Source organism: Talpa occidentalis, unplaced genomic scaffold (genome assembly GCF_014898055.3).
Source record: "Talpa occidentalis isolate TD23 unplaced genomic scaffold, MPIMG_talOcc4v2.1 talOcc4.6, whole genome shotgun sequence".
Classification (NCBI taxonomy): domain Eukaryota; kingdom Metazoa; phylum Chordata; class Mammalia; order Eulipotyphla; family Talpidae; genus Talpa; species Talpa occidentalis.
Window position 1 is genome coordinate 56391173 of NW_023604972.1, and position 27620 is coordinate 56418792.

The 27620-nt window shown below is 33.9% G+C and overlaps 1 protein-coding gene across 8 annotated transcripts in view; it reads right to left on the reverse strand.

Annotated features, from left to right (window-relative positions):
• The window catches only part of SNCA (synuclein alpha), a 124105-nt gene that overhangs the window by 89908 nt on the left and 6577 nt on the right, over positions 1-27620 (reverse strand). For 7 of the 8 annotated variants that reach the window (XM_037529562.2, XM_054687992.1, XM_037529564.2 and 4 more), the window contains exons 3-4: positions 17412-17453; positions 16215-16357 (exon numbers count right to left, since the gene is read on the reverse strand). In XM_037529562.2, the coding sequence (XP_037385459.2) occupies positions 16215-16357; positions 17412-17453 (185 nt within the window). Of the gene's footprint in view, positions 1-8389; positions 8751-16214; positions 16358-17411; positions 17454-27620 lie in introns of those variants that run through there. The other variant, XM_037529561.2, reaches the window with a different exon arrangement.

Consider the following 27620-nt stretch of genomic DNA (forward strand, 5'->3'; position numbering starts at 1 on the left):
TATATCATTTGGTAAAGAGTTAAGCAATAATGTTAGCAATTTTTTGATCTATACAGAGAGATGAGCATCACATGACATAACATTCATTTGAAACTGTCTTTGAATGTGTAATAATCTCTGAGGTAGCAGGGGCAAGAATCAAGCTTAGAATCAGTGGATTTCAATTTATTCAATCTGAGCCACTAGTAATCAAATGTCTTTGGTTCACTTGATTTCTCTGAGGCTTAAACATACATTTGCAAAACAGAAAATGCATTCTTTTTTTCTGCCTTTTTTAACTTTATTTTTATTTTTTACATCATTGTTCATTTTTAAACAATATTTGCTTCCCCAACCCCCCTCAGGTGAAGTCCCCATAGAATTTCCTTCACCAATGAATGCCTCAGGATCTACTCAAAGGACACAAAAACATTGATCCAAAAGAACACCTGTACCCCTATGTTTACTGTGGCACCATTTACAATAGGTAAAATCTGGAAACAACCCAAATGCCAAAAATAGGTGACAGGATCAGGAAGATGTGGTATATATGCACATGGAATATTATTCAGCAATCAAAAAAGATAAACTCATGCCATTCACAGCAACGTGGATGGAAATAGAAAGAATTATGTTCAGTGAAACAAGCAGAAGGAAAAAGAAAACTATTGCATGGCTTCACTTATAGCAGGAATATAGGGGGACCAAATAAGACATCAGTGTAGAAAAACAACAGTACAAAACACAACAAAGCAAAAACAGACAATTACAAATCAGAGACATACTGCAGGGGAGGAGGAGGGAGAGGCATCAGAGGGAGGGAGGGAGGAGCACAGGAGACTGTGGTGATGTTGCACAGGTGCATTGGTGAAGGAAATTTTCTGCCTATCTTACTGTGATACAGTCGTAACAACAAACAATAACTATGCTGTGTATTTGACACTGTGCAAGAGTGTTGAAAATCATGAAGCACTACATAAAATATAAGACTATCAATAAAGGTTTTTGTCCCAAAGAGTTCACGATTTGGCAGGGGAGCACACGACTAACTACAGTATACTTCAATCGGTGCTATAGATATGGTATGCTGAAAATTCTTTAGATAAGAAAGACTAGAAGAGAACTCTAAATACTAAGCTATTTTGTACCAGGCTCTGCGGCCACATTTATCCCATGTAATCTCCACCACCCCACTGTGATATGAATCTTAAATAATTCTTATTTCATATAGATGATATAACTGAATAACAGAGGAATTTGTTCATGGTCACATAACTAACGAAATTAGTGCTAAACCATTATTTATGGAAATAAGAGGAGGCTACATTCTATATCTTTAACAGGGTCATTTATGAAAGTCTAAGTCATTTACAACAGATTGCTTATTGATGATGGGAAAATGGGGGATCTCTTTACATGGAGATTCTGAAGGACAGAATCTGTAAAATACTTACAAATCAGTTTAGATACTGGCCATGTGATAATATTGTTCTTTTATTTTTTCTCCTATCAGCCAAAAAGGAAATAAATTCAGACACACAACAACAATCTCACTCTATGCATGACCTTCAGTACCAACAGGGACTGAGGAGAATATAAAGATAAATTTGTGGCAGATTTAGTATCCTCTCTGTCTCATTTTCATGGTTACCCAGAAATGAAGAGACTTGGAATAATTCCAGGCTGATAAGGAGAAAAAGACATTGAACTAAGTGTCTAGAGTCTAAAACTGAGCTTAGAAAACTCTTACTTAGCTTTATATGAATTTCCCAGAATAACTGTTACACAAAGATGCTATGTTCCTTTTTCCTAAGATCTAAGAATATGTCTTATTCATTGTTGTATCATAGAATTTATTACAGTGTATGGCACCACCCAGAAGTACATTGAATATCAATTGAATATTAGAGGTGAAAGAAGGTAGTGATGTAAAATAGAAATAGGACCTCATATAATTTTTGAGGGCTCATTTATGTTCCACATTTGCTTATAAGGTTGCTTTTTAAACAGTTTTTCTGCTGGAATCATTACTTGCTGCTTTTTAAGCAATCGCCTACAACCTTCACTCAAAATATGATGTGAAAATAGAATGAAAACTAAAAATATGTGTGTCTACCTCCAGTCATATAAAAATGTGAAATGAGCAGATTAATATATGGTATTTTAATATATATGCAATATTTGTCCTGAAAGATTGTGCTGACTATACCAATTTGTATGAAATGTGTCTTCATAACACCAAACAACAGTATTCTCAAAACACTATAAGATGTTAATAGTGGTAAAGTATATTAAAACAATATTATGAGACTCAGAGGATGTGCCTCTAAAAGGAAAATCTCTAGTGCTATAACAAGTGATGATTGCTTTTAAAATATTTTTAAACACATTTCCCAAACTAACAAATATCACTGAATACATAATAAATTTTCCTTCAGTAATTTGAAAAGAAACATAGAAAACAAATTAAGAAAAGGGTATTTAGAACGGAGAGAGAAGCTCATAGGAATTGATATTAAAAGCAGTCTGATGGAAGGGATCATGCTCAGTGAAATAAGCCAAAAAGAAAAAGAAAAATACCGGATGGTCTCACTCATAGCAGGAATCTAGAAAACTTAAATAAGGGACCAGGAAAATGAGTAACTATAAGAAAGTGAAAATCAAAATCAACAAAAAACTATGAACCAGAGACACTTTTTGGGGGGTGGGGGGCGGGAGGGGAGGAATTGGGGTCAGAATGGGGGGCTGCAATTGTATGGGGAATATAAAAATAAAATTTATTATAAAAAAAAAAGCAGTCTGAAAATCCATTTGAACAATGCAGAATATATACATATAAACAAGGGAAAGGGGGGGTTAAAACTTCATGAAAAACGTGAATAAAATTTTTCAAAAATATATTTTGCCAGATTAAAAAATAATTTAAAAAGAATAATTAAACTTGATGGCATCAAAAGCCATCTGTCTGTTTGGCAGATTTGCATTCAGTTAGAAGTTTGAGTAAAGAATCTCTAAAATTTGGGGCTAAATTCCACACAAAATAGAAAGAATAAATCAATTAAGATTTGTGTGTCGATTCATATAACCAATTTCCAAATAGTATTAATGTGGCAGAAAACACTAAATTCCAGGCAATACCCCAGTTTTCTTGGCATAGAACAGTGAGGACCAGCTCCATCACTGTGGTCCTTCATACCTTTGTGAGGCAGAATGGAAAGCATGCCAATGGCCAGCCTCAGGTCTCTTCCAATTTTATTCTTTCAGATAAAAGAGTCTGAGACTAGGGATTAAAAGGAGCTGTGGCCTTCAAGGCATCTTGCTCACACTGTTTTTACTGACAAGTATATCTTTAATATATATTTTAGATTAAGACAGAGAAAATATTGGGGCCTCCCTGGTGGCACAAGGGGTTAGGATGCAACCTATAAAGCTATCTGCAGCCACTGTAGCGTGAGTTTGATTCCCGGCCAGGGAGCTACTCACATGGTGCAGCAGACCTCCCTGACTTGCCTGCCCACTTCTCCCCTCAGCAGTGTATTTCCAGTGATGTGCCTGTTCTATTCCCCACTCTGTTTCTGGTGAATCCTATCACCCCCTGCACCTCTGGCCTGTACCCCAGTTCTTGTATGCATAAATAAATAAATCTTTTTTAAAAAAGACAGTGAAAATATATGATTTGCTCTTGAATACATATCAGATATGAAAAAAGTGACTCTTGTACATAATTTTATTATAAAAGATCAATTGATTTCCCTTCTCCAGAGGTAGAACTGTTCAGCTAAAATGGTTTCAACTTAACCAAATATTATGGCAAGCAGGATTTTTCTGTAATTTTGAATGAATCTTCATGTATTGTAAATTTTTCATACTCAAAGATAAATCCTGAAATTTGAATTTCCTAGATAAATCCGTTTAGCTTCTGAATAAAAGAAGTTGTAAGAACTGTTTGTTTTTATCAATATTCAGAGATAATTTTTTAAATCACAAAAGCAACTAGTTTTCTCTGCTCCCAATAAAATCATTATTGCTGAAATATTGCAGTAGAAATAAATTAAAGAGTCCGGTGCCTCAGTCAGTGCTTTTCAGAGATTCACACAGATGATGATCCCCGGCAGTGACAAATGACACATTATTCCTCAGTCTTCAGCTATTATCTCCCTCTCATCTTCTTGCAACTGCACACTCACATTTCTTGCAGAGGAAACATACATTTTATAACTGTCAACCTTGCATAAAAGGTAGGAGGGGGAGATTCTTATTTCAATCTGCCTAAGCATTTCATTTCAAATATCAATTACCACAGAAAAGCATTGAGTATGTGTTTGGTTATAAAGCAAAGAAAGTTGTTTTGGAAGACAATATTTCCAAAGGAACAGAAAATAGTGTAAAGTCAAAAGCAAAGGATCATTCCTTTCAAGAGCAAAAGGAAGCTTTCTGCCTTGATATTTCAAATCTTCTTTTTGGCGTCTTCTGCTCCCAACTGCCTAATATTGGATGTATGCAATTCTACCCATCCCTCTAATGTTCAATCCAATTTATATGGTTTACTATGAAATTATTTAATGTAATATAAATTATACATAATATATAATAGAATAACAATGGTAATAATGATATATATGCTGTTTTTAAATCTCATGAGTAAAATGGCTGTTTTGTTCCTAAGACAAAAGCTAACTTCATACTACCATGTACAATCAACTAAAGTTGATATGGAAAAGCAAGAACTTTTGTGATAAGTATGAAAGCTAAAAGTAACTTCATTAAAACAGATCAAATTCTACAATATACTAAATTAATAATGTGCACTGAAATGAGATGGAAGTCTAAAGTAGAAAATGATATCTTTGCCATGATACAGGTTTGCTGAGCTTATCTTTTTAAAATTAAGATCAGAAATCCAAGCAGTTTTATTTTTAAGATTATACCATTTACATTTTCTTTCAGACAAAGGAAACAGTCCACATTTAAATGAATAAATCTCATTTTACATATAGTTACTGAGTGTTGGGAATGTACATGGCCATTCTGAGGAACAACAGGGAGGCCAGTGTAGCTAGAGGGAAATGTACAAGGAGAAAGGTATAGGGACGTGTACTTAACACCTAGCAAGAGTCAGATAATGTGGAATCTTTAACCTGCAGGAAGGATTTGAATTTCATTCTTTGTGTGACAAAGACCACTTGATGGTTGAGAGCAAAGGAGGGATGATTTGGTTTCAGTTTTGATATAATTATTCTGACTGGTTGGGAATAGAATTACTATATGCAGGAGTAGAAGCAGGGTTAGAGTTAAGAGAAGGAAAAGAAGGAGTCTAGGTTAGAAATGATGAAGGTTTGACCCAGAGTGGTAGGAGTGAAGAAGGAAGACATAATGTTAAGAATATATTCTGAGATGCAAGTAAACTGATGAGTTCAAGAATACAATGAAGGAAGCAAAAGAAGAATAATCCAGAATATTGTCAAGGCTTTGAATTAAGTACCCAATATACGTGGTATATCTACAAATGATATGAGAGCTGAAGAATAAAATTACTATGCATTTCTGCAGTCAAGGAAAGATTTTCAAGTTCTGGAGCCTCAACCTGAACTTTTTAGCTTTGGTAAAATTCATATTAAAAAGCCTTTTCAAAGGTAGAGTTAAAACTTGTATCCTGTATTAGGTACTGGGAGGTATTCTGAAGATATCTGTCTACCTAAGTAGTTTTGTTAAGTCATTTTGAGTTACGTGGCTGAGAAAAAAAGGAAACCTTGAATAACAGGATTTGGGCCTTGGAATTTATTCTATAGATAGTGGATAGTCACCTGCTACTTTTCCAGAATTTATCTGGCTAGTAACTTCCAAGTATCCAAAATAGTACGTTAAAAGAAGTACTGCCAAAATCTTTTCCTGGACTCCAAAGATAGAGAATAATTATTCTGGAAAGACCAAGCAGATTCCTAGAAAAAATGTTTTCATAAATTTAATGTATGTGCATATACATACTTACAACACTGAACCACCAATCCTAATATAAACCAGTACCTTTAGCTCCATAAAATTCAGTCTTTTGAATTCTATGTTTATAAAGGCATCAACTAATTTCTAATAAAAATGATAATATATTAAGGAAAGAGAACAATTTCATTCTCCCATAAGTTTGAAATATTTGTTGAATATAAGAAATACACATTTTTTCCCCTCTGAAATAGTTATATGACATTTATTACATGAAAAATCAGGACTCTGGGGAAAGTTTTTCCCTGAAGTCTTCATTATTTATTTAAAGTTGACTATATTTTTTAAGTCTGAAAAACGAATTTCTATTTGCAACACAATTCTACTTCCAAATATGTACATTAATGGTTTAATTCTTGCTGTTTCAATAGACTCTTAGGCCCCCAAATATAACAATTTTTAGTATGTGACCTTAGTCATTTTTGGTCATCAGACCTGCTAGTTACTATTGACAAAACTAGTACCCATAAGCAAAATGATATTCAAAGACTAAAGGGGAAGGTTAAAGCTACACAGCCCATTTTCCCACAGATCAGGCACAAGATCCTTATTTATACATAAAATAAGCCTTACACTGTGGAAGCTTAACTCCAATAGACACACACAGACCTTAGGAAAAAAGTCTATGGAAAAAAAGTATACTTTTCAACTTTCTATATATTATCAGGCAGTTTAAAAAAAAAAAAAACCTTAAAATGAGAGAGGGAAAAGTTTAAGGATAAATAAACATGATAATGATGATTTTCTTAGAGTCCAAAAAATTTTTGGAAAGTCGAATTGTAACACCCTAAATAATTAAATATATTCACCAAAAACGAGAGAACAAATAAATGATTCAACTTGCTCAGATGGTAAAATCCATTACTTCTGAAAATCTTTGTTAAAATTTACCTTGAAATTTGGATATTGTATCTACTATTATTAGATAGCAAAACAAAGAATGCTGAAGTTGTATTTTAATTTGCTTTAATAATTGATTTCAAGAGGAATAAGTGAAAGTAGTACACTATAACCAGATTCTTTGAAAAATAATAAGAAGCTATTAGTTCTATAACTCATTCAGAGACAGCTTTCATCCTTGAAGGGAGAAAAGGAAGTGGGGGAAGACGCTTTCGGGGACATTCCATAATATGAATAGACTAGCATGATGCTAGATGTTAATGCATAAGACATTAAGAAAGTAGTCTTACATATTATATTTCTGATTATACCTAGCATAATATTTTACACATAGCATCACTTTAATCAATTTGGATCAGATGAATGGATGAATAAATTAAGTCTCAGCTATCTGCAGCCACTGCAGCATGAGATCAATCCCCAGCCAGGGAGCTGACCCACATGGCACAGCAGACCTCTCCTGTCTCACCCGCTGATCCCCTCAGCAATGCATTTCAGTTACTCTGCCTGTTCTGCTCCCCACTCTGTCTCTGGTGAATCCTCTCACCCCTACTCATACACCTCTGGCCTATACGCCAGCTCTTGTATGCATAAATAAATCTTTTTTAAAAAATTAAAAATACATGCAACCTATGTTCATAGCAGATTTACTTACAATAACCAACACCTGAAATAACCTAATGTCATTGATGAATGACTAGATTAAAAAGTTGTGGAATATAAATGCAATGGAGTACTACTCAGCTACTGAAAAAGATATAATTATGTCTTGGGCATTTGAGGTGATTATACCAAGTGAAATAAGTCAGAAAGTGCAAGACAATTATGGAATATCACTTACTTATGGAATATAAATAACCAAAGGGGAAAAAAACTGACAAAGCCTATCAGAAATAACTCTTAGACTTTGTGAAAACTATGGTAGTTTCCAGAGGGGAGTGGCAGAGGGCAGGGAACAGGGTTAGAGAGGATGATGTGCTAGGGCAGTGCCAGGGCAGAGGGTGGGAAAATGTGTGCACACATAGGCCAAGGTATGAAGTTGTACCTCTGAAATTATATAGCTCTGTAAATGAATGGTAAAGCAATAAAAATTTAATAAAATTCTTTTTTTACTTTATTTCTTGCCGTGTTTCCCAAAATTATTTTTCTAAATATAAGTGTATAATATTCAGTTGAATCAATAATACTTTGGAAATTCTAAGAACAATGATACTAGTGGGACTTCATTTAGCTAAAGGGAGTAGAATTTTCAGTGAATAGTTTTTCTCTGTGTGTTTGTGATTACTTACTATATCATCAACCTGTGCAAATATGGAAAAGACTCTCTGTAAACACATACCCAACAAAACTCTTGAAGAAATTGCATGCTCTTCTTAGCAAAATGTTAGAATAAAACATTACAGTGGACTGCTTATCTTTTTGTCTATATTATCTCATTTCCTTCACACTCTGACTTTGTGCAGTTACTGAGCAGTTACAGATGAATAGCTTTGGTTATGAAAGGTTAAATGAGTTATTAGAGGTCTCCAAACACATGATTGAACAAACTAGTCTAAAATTAAAGCCATTAAACACAGACTCAAAACAATTTGGATTCATTTAATACAACACTTTCATTTCAAAGATGAGAAAATCCAGGCTCAGAGCGGTGTGATGACATCATCCAGCAGACAGAGCAAGACAAGACTGACTCCATGTTTCCAGACTTAAAACACATGCCTTCCACACTGAGCCGTGCTTCCCCAATACATGACCAGATGGTGCAGGTAGCCCAGGAACACAGTATGAAGATAAAGGTCAGCTGGCTATCATGGTGAATCAAACACCAGAAAAGAAACACCTTTAATCAGAACATTGGTGAACTGCCTATCTCCCTGCAGGAAGAAATTGTTACTATAGTGAGTTATTAGTTTTCAGATTAGCTTTTTTTATTTTTATTTTACATCATTGTTCAGTCTTCAGATTATCTTTTAAAGATGCCATCTTTATATATGTCATACTAGAAATTAAAGATGACATGATGTAATGATAACAGATGCTTTTCATGACAATGATATTCATCCCTAAACTCAGTGACCTAAGTAGGAAGCATATCTCTTCTCCAAATCCCTTAAGATAACAAATTATATACAATCCAATGAGCAAAAAGTACAGTCTCTGGAAAAAAGTACAGATGTACATGCTCAGAGAAACTGTGTGATGGTACAGTTCATACTAAAAGAGCAGTTTTCCATTTTTTTTTTAGTGTTCTCAATAATCAAGTAATATAAAGTATATATACATGTGAATTAAAGAGGATTTGCTAATTATATTTTGGTCAGATTTATATCATTTCCTTATAAGATTAGTTAAAAACTCTTAGATTTCTTTAAATTTAATGTTCACATTATTCTTCTCAATTGATAAAGCTGCAACTACATTCATTCTTGTGAACTGAGTACCAAATATGTATCTCATTGTATTAGTGTGAAGAACACAAAATACAGGTGATAGTTTCCACCTCTAATCAAGATAAAATATATATTCCTTGTCTTCATTTTTTATTTGCTCACTCAATTGTATTTTTATTCAACAAAAAAAAATTCTGACAGTGTACTTTACATACACTATCGCTTTAATAGGTATTAAAAACTACTTTAGAAATCTTAAAGGATATGTTTAGTGATCCAGAATCACCCAGTAGAGAGGGATACTGAAATTGTAACTTAAATATTTACATGTTTGGTAAAGTTTTTTTTTAAGTTTCTTATAAAAGAATTACCTCATATTTGAGTTGACAAACTACTCACTTTTCCCTCAAAAAGAACAATTAGATTGATGAAATCAATCAGCCAACTTTTTCCCATAATTTTGTATTCACATGCAAAACACAACTGGTATATCATTTATCTGATTTGTTTCTTTTAAGTACTTAAAAACATTTTTCCCTAGACGTTTGTGTGACTGAATATTTTGAGAACCACAAGATCTATTTTTTTTGATAAAACAAACAAAAAACACTGTCAAATGTCTCATTAAAAATTGGAGAACTAAAAGTCTATATGTGAAGAAATAAAAATCAAATAATTTCTTACTTTTTAGAGATAAGTTGATTATCACTTAAACTTCAGAGTGAGACTAGAGTATGTCATAATATACAAATGCACCAGATATCTTTTATGTCTATCACATAAGTATATTATTTTTCCAGTTTTTCCTGTAATTTGCTGAATTACAAATTGGAAATTTGGCTCAGATAGTAATAGAGATTAAAAAACACACACACACACACCACCTAAGTCTTAAAACATCCTACATAGAGTAGTATCTGACTAATGAGACCATTATCAAAAATGTTATCTTTGCATGTCAAGGGATATTAACAATAGATTTTAACACAATGAGAATGAATATGGGCTTGTGAAAGTATGGTCATTGTTCCTTAACTGTATCTGCAGATTTTTGTTAAGTATTTTTTTAAAGTATAAGTCAATTACACAATATGATTTAAAACTGTTTGCTGCTGTGCCTTGAAGCAGTCCTATCACATTCATAATGCATTTCCCTAGCAAACAAAATTAGCATCCCAATCCATTCTTGGAATAGTGAAATTGGATTTGTGGTCACGTACATATTGAGAGGTTGTACAGCTTACAGATTATTAACCACTGGTCTTAGGAATCGGGTAGAAGTATTTTTTATGTTTCTGTGTCTAACCAGCTAATATATTACAGCTATTCTTTATGTGGGTGAGGTAATTTCACAGTATGTGGGCACAATTTAAAATATAATATTTACTGAAAGGATAGATCTCCCTCCTTTCTAGCAAAATCCATTTGTTTCCTATGATGAATATATGTTACAAATATATACACGTTCTCATAATCCAGAGATGCTTCCTTTTCTCAAGGTTAATATGTCAGTCACCCCATCTGTACCTCATATTTCTTGAAGCAAGAGACATACATATGTTCTTTAGCTGGTATTCCTGTTAATGTCCAGCTGAGTCAGCATATAAAAGTACGCATTTAATGACTGGACTATTGAATTTTAATGAAAACATAACCAACCATAAGTCTATGTTTCTTGTAATTCTCTATGTAATAACTGCATGCTTTCTCTTTTACAACTTTCCAAGACAAATGGTCTTTAGGATTCATGATTCACTGACCACAAATCCAGTGAACTTATTGTTCAGTACAAAGCTCACCAGCACAGAATTGTTCCTAAGAGGAGACAGTTTATGTCATATTACCAGCCTCTCATCTCAGAACAAAATATTGATTTTTAAATATCAAATTACAAACTGTTAGATTATATATATTTTTAAACAAGTCAGATAAGTCAATTCATTTTTTATTACCATGTTATGGTTTTATCTAAGATTACAATGCCATTAGTACTTTATGCTGCCTCTACCACAAATACAAATCCAGTAATTCATTAGGCCACCAAGCTTTTAGTTTATTTTTAAATATAACTAAGAGTTAGTTTAGCTATTTCTGAGGCCAAGCATGACAGCAAGAATCAAACTTGCAAGTATTATTATTATATAAATGCAGTGTTTAAACATTTAAGAATAAAGTTTGCTGTAAATTATTTCAGTCTTGACATTCCTTATCATTATCCTCTGAAAAACAATATTATGATTACAGTCCATGCATCTGTCTTCAAAAAAATTTGAAAGGTCACTGCTCTATGACTTTTGACTTATTTCTGAAATCAATATTAGAGTTAACTGATTAATGAATTATAGTCAGAAGGACCATTAGCAATCAAAAGTATTTAAAATTAATTTGCATCAAGCCAATCATGATAACTCTGGTAAATTGAAGGAAATAAGTAGAAGGATGCTTAAATGTTATAGATCATAATATCAAACCTGACACTTCATTCCTGCTTAGTTTTATTCATCTTGTACACACTGGGGTCACCTATTATTTCATGAAATAAGGAAGGACTGTTGAGTATACTTTCTTTTGTATATAAGCATTTTCTGGATAGCTGTGATGGGGACAGTAAAAACTGTTTACAATATGATATAATTTTTCCAAAATGCCAATGTTTAGGAAATTTACTCATATTCTGAAGGAAAAATAAAAGAAATTAGAAGAACCGAATATTTTAAGCATGTGAGGCTATGAATATTTCAAGCTTACTTCTTGTACAAAATATTAATCTCCATGTAGATCAGTATCTAAATGGGATGTGGTAATGAAGCTGACTGCTGGACTAATTACCATGCAATAGTTTCATAATTTACTCAGGACTTTCCCTTTCTATAAAATCCAGAAAACTAAAAATACAGACCTCAGGGACACCACAGATACAACACTTTTATGGAATTCATAGCATTAGAGAGATGCTCGCTTGTTCGGCAAGGATTTATTTGAGCATTAACCACAAGCAAGAGCTGTTGAGCACTGGTACAGAGCAAATTTCTAGTTGCTACCTGCCTGGCTGTACATTGTAACCATAGTGGCTCTACTGAAAATTTTACTAAAACTAATTTCTTTATACAGTATTATAGGTACCAGCAAATCATGTGTGCTCAATAGAAGTGGGAAACATAACTTATATCTGAACAATATAACTATTGTGAAGCTAAATCTGGAATACCTCTGTTAATGCATCTGTAACCTGTTTCAACTGTGCCAAGCAAATTAATAATCTTTGGGTAATGAATTGCATGTCTCATAACCTCTTGTGAACACACAAGTAAAAATACAGATCAGGAGATATATGAGTCTGATGTGTTAAATAGATACACTAATATTTAGTAAAACAATTTAATTTAACCTATTTGTCCTTTAATGCCTTATAACTAGAAGTTATTACTAAGTATGACTTCATTCATATAATCGAAAAATACTTAGGAATTTTGGTCCTATCTTTCTTTTAACATCAATAGGCAAGAGAGAGTATAGCAAAGAAAGCATGTCCCAAGGATAAATTTACCAAATAAGAAAAAAGTAAAAATATGATACTAGAACTCTTGGTTTAAAGAAGAAAACACAACAGTTGGGGAGGAAGGGAGGGAGTGAGGGAGGAGTGAGGTCTGCCTTCTCATCAATCATGGAGTGATGGGTCAAATTCCCTCAAATGGACTCTGGGGGTTGAAAACCAACACTGTAACTCCTCTTGAAGCACTCCTGACCTTCATGAGAGCCACTAACCAGAAAGAGAAGACACTATTCATCTACTTCTATGAACTAAGAGCTGGTAGCTTTTTTTTTAATCCCTCCCCCACCAATCCTCTATGCTTATGAAATACACTACCAAATCTTATTGATATTTTCTCCTAAAAGTCTTTGAATTAACCCATTTATTTCCTCTTTCCCCACCAACACCTTGGTATACACAGTCATACATTCTTTCCATCACAGATCACTAGCTGGTCGCTGGTTTCCTCTCTTCAGTACTTTTATATTTCCCACTACTCGAGCCATAACATCTTTTCAATACAAAAATGTATGACCTGACATTTTGCTGAAAAAGCTTTAAAAGAATTCTGTATTAGAATAATTAACACTCTTTTTTCCTTCCACCATCAGTTACACCCCTTTGAAACTTTCTCCCTCCTCTCAGACGTGTCACTTCATTTGTTAGTGTTCACTAGTTTTATAAGTATTTTGCTTTGTTGAATCATGTCTATGTCTATGCAAACATCCAATAGTTTTCTTTTTCATTTTGACTTGTTCTACTACACTTAATTACCTTACAGCTTGCTGTAAAGGACATTTTATTTTTTTTCTTTATGGTTGAATAGTATTCCGTTGTGTGGATATACCACATCTTTTTGATCCAGTTCTCTATCAGTGAGTATTTAGGTGGTTTCCATGTCCTAGCTGCCCAAGAGTGAGGTTACTAGGTCAAATGGTATTTGCATTTTTTGTCTTTCAAGTTGAATCCAGATCATTTTCCAAAATTCCCACACCAGTTTAAATTCCCACCAACAGTGTAATAGGGTACTTTCCCCACATACCTTCCAGCACTTCTTGTTGGGACTTTTTTTAAATATATACCATTATTTTGGTTGGAGGTGACATCTCATTGTGGTTATAACTTCCATCTCCATTATCAAAATTGATGATAAACATTTTCCATGTATTTTTTGGATTTTTTTCCATTGCCTTCTTTGGGAATTATAAAAATTAATGTTCTTAACATAGCCAACTACTTCATGGATCCTGCATTCTACTCCAGCATCTTTCTCCTTTTTTCTCTGGCTCCAGTCAGTCATTTTCTCCTGATTTGTCATGAGATATCCTCTACTTGGTATGTGTTTTGTTCACCTCCAAGTTCTTACTAATAGTCATTTCTTCACAGGAGCGTTTGCGATACTTTCCCTTACCCCTACCCATAATAGATGGGTCAAGTCACCTTTTACACATTCTTAGCTTATGTATGCCATAGCATTTACCACACTTTATAATTAGTAACAACAAGCTCAATGAAGTGAAAAACAGTGTAAGATTTGTTCATCACCTTAACTTCAGTATTTTAGCAATTTCTGGCACACTATGAGACATTATCCCTTTTTAAGTGATGAATGAGTATCTCTATTAGAAAAGCAGATAAAGCCAAAATAGTTTACATTCACCATAATCATTTTTATCAGTCTGAATGATGTAATTAATTTCAAATTTTATAATGAAGAAATTCAATTATTTTATTTAAAGTTTCTTAAATTTTTGGCATTCCATACATAAATGTGGCCACCATGAATGTTTACTATTCTTCATGAGTTACTGTAGAAACTCAGAACTTTATTGCTATTTTGGTCTTTAACAATTTTCCAGGATAATTCCCTCATTTTAGGAGAGTCAAGAGATATACAAAAAGTCATCCAGTCAGCCAGAGATAGAGCAGGGATGAAAATAAGCCATTCTAACTCCCAGATCAATGCATTACTTCTATAATAAAGCTGCAATTTCTAGGTTTTATAGCTTTATTCTCATTTTAAAAATTTGTAGGAAACTTTACCCATAAGAGAAGTATCTCCAAATGACTAATTTTGTCATATAATATAAATTTCAACTGTAAAATATTAAAATAAATAGTAATATTTTAGAAGGGTAAAAAGCATTTTTTAAAGAAATGAACTTTTAAGATTTATTTGTAATTTACACTGTATGCCTTAATGGGGCAAAATGGGGATGGTACATATTTTCTTGGTTTCCCAATATTTCTCCATCTAAATACATCTTTGCATAATTAAACTTCTAAAAACCCCTAACAAATTAAATTTTGAGAAAGTAGTTAGAGAAATTATATTATGGTTGAAAAACACTTTAAGTACTACTTTAACTGCTACTACTATCCAACCTGCTACATTGAGCTGTATGACTGTACTATTTATTTATAGATACAATAAATCTATTATAAATCTATTTATTTATTTATAGATACTATTTATAGATTTCACTTTCCTCACCTGCACAAACAGGGTATTGGTCTAAATCATGAATTCTATCTGTCGACAGACTTTAAAGATCTCACTAAGTACTTCAATATATGTCTGAGAGAATATATTTTTCTGGTAAAAGTTTCCATAGTTTTTATTACATTATCAAAAGAGTCCAGGGCACAAAATCATCATTCTGTTTCTGTAGTCATGGAATTTTTAAAACTTCATCTTCCATTTTGTATTACTTTGCTATGTTATATGATAGTCACAATATACTTTCTATAAACCTACTAGCATCTCACACTCATAAAGAAATATAAAGTCAACATTATTCTGAGAATTCCAAAATCACCCCAAAGCTATGGGTTCTGGTTGGTATCCATTTTTTTTTTTAATTTTTATTGAGGTAATGTTGTTTTACATTGTAATTTGGAGCAGAAGTTCCCCTCACCCCTCACATGTTGTTACGATAGCATTTTAAGACTCATTTCTCACAAACATGTATTTGGCAATAAATGGTTATGTGACAAGCAAATATGCCATTTAATAGGCAACGTCACTAGACAGAAATCAAGTGCAAGATATTCACTTTGAAAATTAAAAGATAGAATACTAAAGAGATTTGTTATATACCAAGGAAGAAAAATCCTAAGACTCATAATAGCTAACCTGAAAACACCCTTTCTTTCTGAAATGTCCCTTTTCCTCTTGGAATTTATCACAAGGTTCATTTTGTCAACTTCCTTCCAGAAAAATGAAACATGATATTTGCATGATATTTATCTGGGTTAATTCTCAAAAAATATACACATATTAATGTAGTACTTTTTGTATGAAGTGAGTTAGTTGGCCCTCCTGCAAGTTAGCATCATATCTCTGTTTACCATGCATGAAAAAGCACTGTGATCTCACAAGTTTACAAACATAATGTAAATTGAATGTAACCTACCTTGCCAAATTGATCTTTTTTGCCAAAGCCAGTGGCAGCTGCAATGCTTCCTGCTCCCTCCACTGTCTTTTGTGCAACTGCTGTCACCCCTGTCACCACAGCCTCCCCAACATTTGTCACTTGTTCTTTGGTCTTCTCAGCCACTAGGATAAAACAAACACAACAACAGATTAAAAGACAGTGGATGGACAGTGCTTTAATATCATTTCCATTAATCATCAACTTCTAAAGACCTATACTTACACATACCACAGTTAATGGAATGGTGGAAAGAAATAAAAACTACATAGGAAAGTAAATCATATTGAGGCTGTGAATCTACAAGAAAATCACAAAGCCAGTAAGGGGTAAGCAGAAATTTGAAACATGTCTGACTCCATTGTTTATACTCTTAACCCTGATACTGTATTAATACTTCCATTTGATTTTTCCCATTTTATGTTAGAGTTTAGTAATAGGAACATGTTGTTTTTCTAAGACATATTATAATTCCTGCTTTCTAATCATATGAATTATACTTCTGATTACATCTCTTGTTTTACAGCACCTGTCAGAAAGATTGGAACACATACAATATGAAACTCAACTACAGATAATATGCTCACAATATTGCTATATTTTGGTTCTCATTTTCTTTTACTACTTCTATCACTATTATCCTCCTCATAGTCATCATTACCACCATAATTTTCATCATGTTATTATTTATTTACTGCAATCTTCTTAATTAACTATTGAAATTCTTGGTTAAAATTGGCCAAATGAAATAAATACAATAAACTATTTACTGATTATCCCAAGTGTTTCTTAAAATGTCCCCTGAATCATCAAAGATATGGAATAGTCATTGTAATTTAATGTCAGAATATTTTATTGTATTCTATACAAACTATTAAGTTGGTCACAATACTTAAATGCTATAGCACCATAAACTAAACATGGCTAGTCAATTCAGAGTCATCATTTTGGATAGCTGAATACATTGTGTTTTATTTAATTACAGTAAACACCAAATTGAAATTATTTTATAAATAATTAAAATTAAACAAAGCTGATGTTCCCTTGGCATATTTGGAAGCTCCTCAACTGGTGCAATGGTTGTTTACAATTACATTCTGAATGAATAGTGCTGAGCACTATTCATGAATACCAGCTGTTTTCAATGTCAGCCCCGAATAGAAGCACCATGTAGCTTACCTGTTGTCACACCATGAACCACTCCTTCCTTTGTTTTTGAGCCTATAAAAACAAACAAAATGAAAACATAAGTCTCAAAATTGACCTAATGTTTCTAAATAGTTATTTTTAACACAATGAATCAAAAAAAATATTCATTGAGCCTATATATAAAAATATGCTCATATGGGCCTCCCCGGTGGCGCAGCGGTGGAGCACTGGGTTGCGAAGCTGCCCGCGGCCTCTGCAGCGCCGGTTCGATCCCCGGCTGCTCCCCGGCCACCGAAGGAGGGTCCCACATGGCGCGCAGACCTCTCCTGCCGCCCGCTGCTCCCCTCAGCAGTGTACTTCGGTCCTTCTGCCTGCTCTGCTCCCCGTTCTGGCTCTGGTGAATTCTCTCACCCTCCCGCGCTTCTGACTGTACCCAGTGCATGTATAAATAAATAAATAAATAAATCTTTAAAAAAAAAAAAAAAAAAAAAATATGCTCATAGGTGAACAACATAAACCATGGAAGTATAGTAATCACTATAACAAATAGGAAAAAGAAACAAAAGTAACAGGTGTTTCTCTATAATTCAGATTTAATCATACAATTTTACCCTTTTGTGTTCCACTTTAAATAGCAACATAAATATGGGGGGAAATTGCTGAGATAACATTGGTGTGGAATAGGAAGATAATTTCAGTTTCAAAACAATAGAAATTTTATCAGAGTACAAACACAAGATGGTGGCTAGGTAGGTTTGCACAAACCTCTCTCATAAGTGTAAGTAAGAAAAATTAAGTTTTGCTAACAGGAAATTTCATCAGGTCATTGAGGATAAGGGGGACTAAACCAAATATATTTCCCCCAGTTTGGTAGAGACACAGTCATGGCCAAGGTGGTAGTGATTACACTCAACTGAACAAGGTGGGAACAAGATACAGTGTGGTACATGGACTAAATGCAATAAATCCTTTTAGTGGGGTCAGAGTGAAGATCTACATGTACATTCCCTCCTGAGATGTTCTTCCAGTCATGGATAATCCAGTTACTGGCAGCGTGTTGGCTGAGCCCCTTCCCATCTTTCTGATGGGTAATGGGAGAGAGAGATTGGATGGAGGGGAGGAGAGAAAGACAGAGGGAGTTTGCACACCACAGAGAGAACTTGCTAGGCCCTGGAATATGGGTTCTGTGAAGAAGCGAACAGAGTTTTCTCTGAAGAAAGAAGAGGCAGTGTGAATCTCTCTCTATAGAATACATTTTTCTTTCCTTCAAGACTAAGAACAAACATATAGATTTCAACTTCCCATTCCTCCCTCACACGCTGCCCAGTTAAACAAAGAGACAAACAAAACTAACGAGATAGCACCCAAATCCAAAAAGAAGCAAAGAAGGCAACATGCATACCTAGAAAGTAAGGAATAGCTGATCACAAGATGGAAAAGCTTTAAGACAGTGCTAGAAGTCTGAAACTATATTAAGGAAAGAGAATTTAAGGGTCTAACAAAGATTTTAGCATAATCATAAAAATTAAAATAAGTCGGGCCTCCCCTGGTAGCGCAGTGGTTGAGCGCTGGGTTGCAAAGCTGCCCACAGCCTCTGCAGCACCTGTTTGATCCTCGGCCGCTGGGCGAGGGTCCCATATGGCGCGCAGACCTCTCTTGCTGCCTGCTGCTCCCTTCAGCAGTGTACTTTGTCTGTCTGCCTGCTCTGTTCCTCACTCTGGCTCTGGCAAATTCTCTCACCCTCCCGCGTTTCTGACTGCACCCAGTGCTTGTATAAATAAATAAATCTTAAAAAAAAATTAAAATAAGTCATAGAAGAACAATCAAACATAGAAAGGAAGGTTCAAGACCCAAGAAAACAGATCCAGGAACAAAAAATAGTTCTCTAAACTGAAGATAATAAAAAGACACAAAATAGACAATGAATGGAATTAGAACAAAAATGGAAAACATATTAAGTCTACTTAATCTCAGAGAGAATTTCATTAATTGAAAAATACAAATATACAAATGACTCAAGTGGAAGAAGTGAAAGTAATAGGATTTAGAGCAAAAAAAACCACAAAGAAACTGCAAGAATTATTTGTAAGAGGAGAAAACATAAAGATGATGGGTATTCTTCCAAAAGGTGAGGAAGAGAAGGGAGCTGAGACTTATTCAAAATATAAACAAATAAATTAGAGAACTTCCTAAATCTAAGAAAAGAATTAAACATCAGTGTCTAGCAACACAAAAGAATACCCAGATTTCTAAATGTAAAGCAAACTTCACCAAGACATATTGCCTTATCAAAAGTCAAAAATAAAAGAAGAGCCTTCCTGGTGGTGCAGGGGTTAAAGTCTCAGGGCTACGAAGCTATTGGCAGCCACTGCAGCACCAATTCACTCCCTAGCCAGGGAGCTAACCCACATGGCACAGCAGACCTCTCCTGACTCCCCCACTGCTCCCCTCAGAAGTGTGTTTCAGTCAATCTGCCTGTTCTGTTCCCCACTCTGTCTCTGGTGAATCCTCTCTCCGCCCCCCACCTCCCACCCACAACCTCTGGCCCATACCCCACAACTTGTACGCATAAATAAATAAAAATAATTAAAAAAAGAAAAAAGAAAAGAAAAATATTATTTACTACTAGGAACAAAAGAGTGCAGCATACAAAAGCACTTCAAATCAAACTTTTCTCAGATTTCTCAAAAGATACATTTGACTAGAAAAAAGTGGAATGACATATATAATTCTAAAACAAAAAACTGCCAGACAAGACTACTCTATTCTTCAAAAGTTATCATTCAGAGATGAATAAGAAAAAAACTTTCTTATACAAATACAAGCTAATAGAGTTTTCCACTCCCAGACCTAAAATAAATGTTGAAAATTGTTCTTACACGTGAAAATAATAAAATATTGAGCAAGGTGATAAATAGTAATATGAAATCAGAAGTACACACATGAATAATATGAGACAAAAACAAAATGTTAAGGGAAAGAAGAAAAGTTCAGAATCTGTATAATCAAATTATAATGAGTTGCTACAAACACATAAAAAATACTATTTTATATATAGGACATTTGATACAACCCCCATGGTAACCACAAAATAAATATAGAGATACAGATATGTGAAGACTAAAAAATGCCTTCAAGTAACTACTTGGTCAATTAAGAAATCAGAGAAAAAATTAAAAGTTATCTAGAATCTAAAGAAAATGATAAAATCCAATAGAACTAGTAGAATGCACTAAAAGCAGTATTAAGAAAGAAATATGTAACAATACAAGAAACAAGATAAATCTCAAGCAAACAATCTAATTTTACATCTATCTGAAAGGTATAGAAAAAGGAGAAACAAAACCGGAAATCAGTAGAAGGAAGGAAATTTTAAAAAACAGAGTGAAATTACTTAAATAGAAACCAGAAATATTAGCGAAAAGATCAACAAAACCAAGAACTGTTTCTATTCAAGGATAAACAAAGTTGATAAACATGTTAACAAAGAACAGAAGAGAAAAAATCCAAATAAAAAGAATCAGAAATGAAAGAGGCAAAATTACAAAGATAATTAATAAATTAAAAAGATCATTAATGAATAGTATCAATGCCTATATACAAAAAAATGAAAAAAATCAACAAAATTTTGACATGCTGATTTAACAGTGCTTTAAGAAAAGCACCCATCACGGTGCTTCCCCGGTGGGGCAGTGGTTGAGCGCTGGGCTGCAAAGCTGTCCACTGCCTCTGCAGCACCCATTCGATCCCCAGCCACCGGGCGAGGGTCCCATATGGCGCGCAGACCTCACCTGCCACGTCCGCTACTCCCCTCAGCAGTGTACTTCATCAGTCTGCCTGTTCTGTTCCCCGCTCTGGCTCTGGTGAATTCTCTCACCCACCCACCCTTCTGACTGTACCCAGTGCTTGTATATATAAATAAATAAATCTTTAAAAAAGAAAAGAAAAGAAAAGAAAACCACCCATCATGACCAAGTTGGAGTCATCCCAGAGATGCAAGGATAATTCTACATGCAAAAATCAACTGATGCCACTCATCATATCAACAAATATATATATATATATATATTTATAAATATTCCATGATCATTTCAACAAAAGCTGAAAAAGTATTTGCCAAAATTCAACACACATTTGTGATCAAAAAAAGTTAATAACATAGCAATAAATGGAACCTATATCAACATAACATATAGCGAAAAGAGCAAATCCACAGCAAACATCATACTAAATGGTGAAAAGCTTAAAACATTTCTCCTAAGATCAGAAACAAGGTAAGAATGTCCATCTGCAGCTCCACTATTCAACACAGTATTGAAATTCCTAGCCATGCAATTAGGGAAGTGAAAGACAAAAAATAATCCAAACTGGAAAAGAAAAAATAAAACTATCACTATTTTCATAAGAAATGATGATACCAAGAGAAAAATCTGAAAGACTAACATAAAACTACTAGAAATACTAAATGAATTCAATTAAGTGGCAGGATACAAAATCAATATACAAAATTCTATTGTTTCTACATGTAAACAATAACTAGAAGAGAAAGAAATTAAGAAAATAACCCCATTTACAACCACAAAAGGATGATTTTTTTTTTTTTTTTATTAGAGGCATGTTTTATTTATTTATTTGTTTGTTTGTTGTTTTGTTTTATACATGCACTGGGTACAGTCAGAAGCGCGGGAGGGTGAGAGAATTCACCAGAGCCAGAGCAGGGAGCAGAGCAGGCAGAAGGACCGAAGTACACTGCTGAGGGGAGCAGCGGGCGGCAGGAGAGGTCTGCGCGCCATGTGGGACCCTCCTTCGGTGGCCGGGGAGCAGCTGGGGATCGAACCGGTGCCGCAGAGGCCGCGGGCATCTTCGCAACCCAGCGCAACCCAGCGCCACCGGGGAGGCCCACAAAAGGATGATTTAAATGGGAGTAAATTTAACAAAGGTGGGGAAGCATATATATACTGAAAATTATAAGATATTGCTAGAGTAAATGAAAGAAAACATTAAAAAAAGATATCCAGTGTTATTTTATTGTAAGGATAAATATTGCTAGAATGGTCATATTATCTAAAGCAATTTACAGATTATATGCTATACCAACAGAATAAAGAAAATGTCTTTAACATGTGATGCTAGCAAACTTGGAAAGCTACATGTAAAAATGAAAGGCTGTAGGAGGATGACGAAGCTAAGGAGGAGAAGGTGGAGTAGAGGAGAAATCAGATTATTACTTACATTTCATGTACAAAATTGAATTCAAGAGGATTAAGGACTTGTATATAAGAGCTGAAATCATAAAATACATCAAAGAAAACACAGATGATAACAGTTCTAGAATTAACCTCTGAGGTGTCCTTAAGGATTTAACTCCAATAGCAGGAGAAAGAAAAACAATACCAAAATAACTAACAAATGGAGTTATATCAAATAAAAAGTTTTTATACCACAAATGAAACTACAAAAAAACAGACTGGACTGGAGAAGATATTTACATGTAATTGTGTCCAACAAGGGGTTCATTTCAATAATACATTTTTAAAAATTATACAATTTAATAGAAAAAATACATAATGGACAGAAATCCTAAACAGACCTTTCTCCAAGCAAGATGTTCATAAGGCCCACAGGTACATGAAACAATTTCCATCACTTTTTACAAGGGAATGCTAATCAAAACCACAATGAGATATATAACTTCTCACAACTGAGAAAGACATATATCAAAAAGCCTGTAAACAACGATATTGGTGACTGCATGAAGAAATGGGAACACTCAACCACTGTTGGTGGAAATGTAATTTGGTATAAACGCTATGGAAAATGGTATAGAGATTGCTCAAAAAATGAAAATAAATATACCATTACGACTAGCAATGCCACTTTCAGATATTTACCAAAAAAATATGAAAACCATAATACAAAATGATATATGGACTTCTATGCTCATAGCAGCATTTTTCACTTCAGTCAAGTCATGGAACCAAACTACATGCCATTCAACTGACAAATGTATAAAGTAATTGTGGAATATATACTCATTGGAATACCATACAACAATTTAAAAAAGCTGTTTAGTACCAAATGGATTGTAGGGTAAAAGGTTTTCAAGCTTTTCTGCCCTCCCACCATTGGGATTGCCCTGCCTGATGGGGCACCTGCAGTTGTTACAGTGTTGCAAAGTGTCTTATTTACTTCTGCGGGCCAGGGGAGGAGTATTGAGATAGTCACTCAGAGAAGCAGCAGAAGAGGCAGAAGAGAGAAGGGGAGAAAGAACACCAGAGAAGCCCAGAGTGAAGACTTAACCAGGGTTTGGAGGCCAGCCAGCCTCCTGCTCCCCCACCTCCAGGGCTCCAGGACTCCTCCTTAGCCTGGTCTGCTCAGATCATAGGAAACCTGCCCTGTGCCCTTCACAGGATCCATCATGAAGTGAAGTGATAATGATGAGTGCTACAAATCAGAAAATAAAAGACATTCACCAGATAATTTCACTGAAATGTTGAAAGTCATTTCATCTCATTTGATTTTTGTAACATTAATTAAGTATTGGTATATTATGCCCATTTCATATTAGAGAAAATGCAAATCAAAGTTACATGATTTGCTTAAAGTTACATAGATAATAACTTGTCAACACGCTCATTCAAATTAATGTCTTTATACCTTTAAGTCCGTACTATTTCCATTATGTCAGGTAAATATCAAGAAAGAATGCAGTATTATATCAGTCAAGTAATACTAATGCTAGCTTCAAAGAGGCAAGAGAGGAATTCACCCCAAATCTTAACAAATACTAAGCTTATGTAGAAATATTTATTAAGATGTTTACAAAACAACATTGGAAAGCAGTGTTACCATAAACTGTCTAATCTATTTTTCAGTATTATTCATACCAATTATTTAATTAAAATATATTAGAGAAAATAGTAACAGATTGGAGATTCACTTGAAATCTACCTATACCTACTAACCTGTAAGTTAAATAATATTGCTGCCACGACTGCAATTACCAACCGAAGTACAGAAACCAGCAGAAATTAAAAAAATATTTTAAAAAGTATAGTCTGTACCACTTGTTAGAAAAGTAAAAGATAAGCAGATTGATTCTCTAAATTACCAATCCAGATTTAAAAACAAAATTAAAACCAGCAACATATAAAGTAGCGAAATGGACCAAAAAAAAAAAAAAAAATAACGCGTGATGACTTGAGGCTTCGAAGGAGTACTGCATCAAAAGAACAATGCTACAGATTGCAACCAAAAAGACAGGGAACATTATATCTTCCTATTAGATAGAGATTTCAAAAATGGTATACTAAAGAAACTCAGAAGTGGAAGTAAACTCAAAATGTCAAGTCAAAGTGATGTAAGGGAACTCAGAAGAGCTAATGAGATACGAAACTCAGAAAAACAAATTCATGAACTCAGAAACAAAATAAAAGGTCACAAGGTAGAATGCAGTTTTAAGTGCAAATATAATATAACTTCACAATAAAGGAAATCAAAATGATACAGAAAACTGGGCCTTCCTGGTGTCACAAGGGGTTAAGTCTCAGTACTATCAAGCCATCATCAGCCACTGCAGCACAAGTTCTGTCCCCAGCAGGGAGATGCCCACATGGCACAGCCGACCCCTCTCCTGTCTCCCCTGCTGCTCCCCTCAGCAGTGTATTTCAGCCAGTCTGCCTGTTCTGCTCCCCAATCTGTCTTTGGCCTACTCCCTAGTTCTTGTTTGCATAAATCAATAAAAATAAATTTTAGGGAAGAAAAAAAAGAACAAGGCATAATAAAACAGAGTGTCAAAGAAGAAAGTCAGAATAAAAACATTTAAAAAAGATAGTATTATACAATGAGTCAGATGGAAGAAGACAGCTGTAAGATGTTAAAAAAAAACAAAATGAAGAAATTATGAGATCCATTTGTTAGCATAGGTTAAAATAGGGTTATGGATATCTCAGAGAGGTAGAACAAAGAGAAATGAACAGAGAATGAATTCAATGAAATAACAGTCGAGGCTGTGCTGTGCTAACACATATTTGAAATGATATAAACCGACAGCTCTGAATCATAAGACTGTTAAACAAATGTTATTTCAATGAAATAAAAATCTACACATATTCTTACATACAACCCAGCAATGTTCCTTGTTATTTAGCCAAAGGAGTTGAAATCTTATGTCCACACAAAAATCTGCACACAGATGTTTATATTAGTTTTATTTACAACTACCATAACTTAGAAGCAAGTAAGGTGTCATTCAGTAGGTAAATACATAAGCATACGGTGGTTTCTCCAAATGATGGAATATCCATCAATACTAAAGAGAATGAACTGTCAAGTCATGTAAAGAACTTGGAGAAACCTTAAATGATATTACTTAGTGAATGGAGCCAATCTAAAGAGATTAACTACTATATAATTCCAAAGATGATATTCTGGAAGACAAAACTATGGAAATAATAATAACAGTTGAAAACCTGCCACACCTAAAAAAAGGACTGAATTTCCATGTAAACAAAGTAAATAGAACTGGTTATATATATATAAATGCAAAGCAATATATACCAAGATACATAGGAGTGGAATTATCAAAGGTTAAATACCAAGACAAACTATTGAAGCACTTAGGTGGAAAAAGCATGTACCTTACAATTTTCTCTCATCAGACTTTCATCAGAATTCTCAGCAGAAATGCTCCCAGACAGAAGAGAATGGAATAGTATATTCAAAGTGTATGTTCTGCCAGCCAAAAATACTATATCTTGTAAAACTCTTTCAGATTTAAGGAAGAAATAAATCCCCAGAAAAAAAAAAGAAAAGAAAAAAAGGCTGAGTTTGTCAATTACTAGTTACCAGATGGGAAGGAGGAGGTGGTGGGTAAATTTGTAAAAAAAAGAAAATGGACAATACAGCAAAAGGTATCATTGAACTTTTAATGGTGAAATTAATGTAATATACACACATGTTGATCACCAGATGTGTACCTGAAACTTATATAATGTTGTAATGCACTGTTATTTTAATAAAATAAATAAAATCAAGCAATTAAAACATCAAAAGCATTTCAAAATTGTATAAGAATGGTGTGGGGAGCAAACTTATCATTAAACACTTAATAAAAGCCTTGAATAACTCAGAATTGGCAAGATCAACAATTACATGTCTGCAAGATATTGACTCATATGGACTCACATAACTTTGGAAATTTAGTTACTTACCCCATTAAAACAAAACACCTATATTTGAAAGGAATCACTGAAAATTGACTGTTAATCAAAATATACAAATAACTTAAGACCCAACAAAAAGAAGACAATCTATTTAAAATGTGTCAAATACCTTAGCAGGGAATCTAAATCTTATATGCAAATAGAAAATAAACATATGTAAAGATGCTCTACATCATATCTCATCAGAGAAATGCAGATTAATATAATAATGAAATATTATTTTACACTACTGGACTGACCAAAAACCAAATCTGACAGGCAATAAGAGTTGTCATGCATTGTTTGTGGAATGCAAAATGGCACGGTCCCTTTGGAAAACAGTTCAGCAGTTCTTTACAAAGCAAACTTAATTCAACAAAGCACTAAAAGTATCATACATCATAACCAAATGGGATTTATTCCAGGGTCACAACAATAGTTCAGCATCTGAACATCCATCAATATTAATAAATTAAACCACATCAACCGAAGGAAAGATAGTCATATAATCATATGAATTAATACAGAAATATCATTTGATAAGATTTATTACCCATATGTAATTTAAAAAACACTCACAAAATGTGGACAAATTAATGGATAATACCCGAACATATGACACAAATGACAAATCCAAAGATAACATACTCAATGGTGAAAAAACTGAAGACTTTCCTCCTTTATCAGGTAAAATATAAGGATATTCACTTTCATCACTATTTAACATAGAATTGTTAAGTCCTAGCTAGTTCAATTAGACAAAAGAAAGATATAAAAAGGAATCCAAATTGAGAAAGAGGTATAACTGTCACTATTTGCAGATGACATGATAGTATACTTAGAAAACCCTAAAGTTTTCAACTAAAATATGAATAGAAACAATAAATCAATAAAGTGGTAGGTTGCAAAATCATTTACAAAAAATCAGTTGTGCTTCTTAATATAAACAATAAATTAGAAAAAGAAATCAAGAAAATAATCCCATCACCACATCTAATAGGATTAAATGCCTAAGAGCAGACCACCAAAGAGGAAC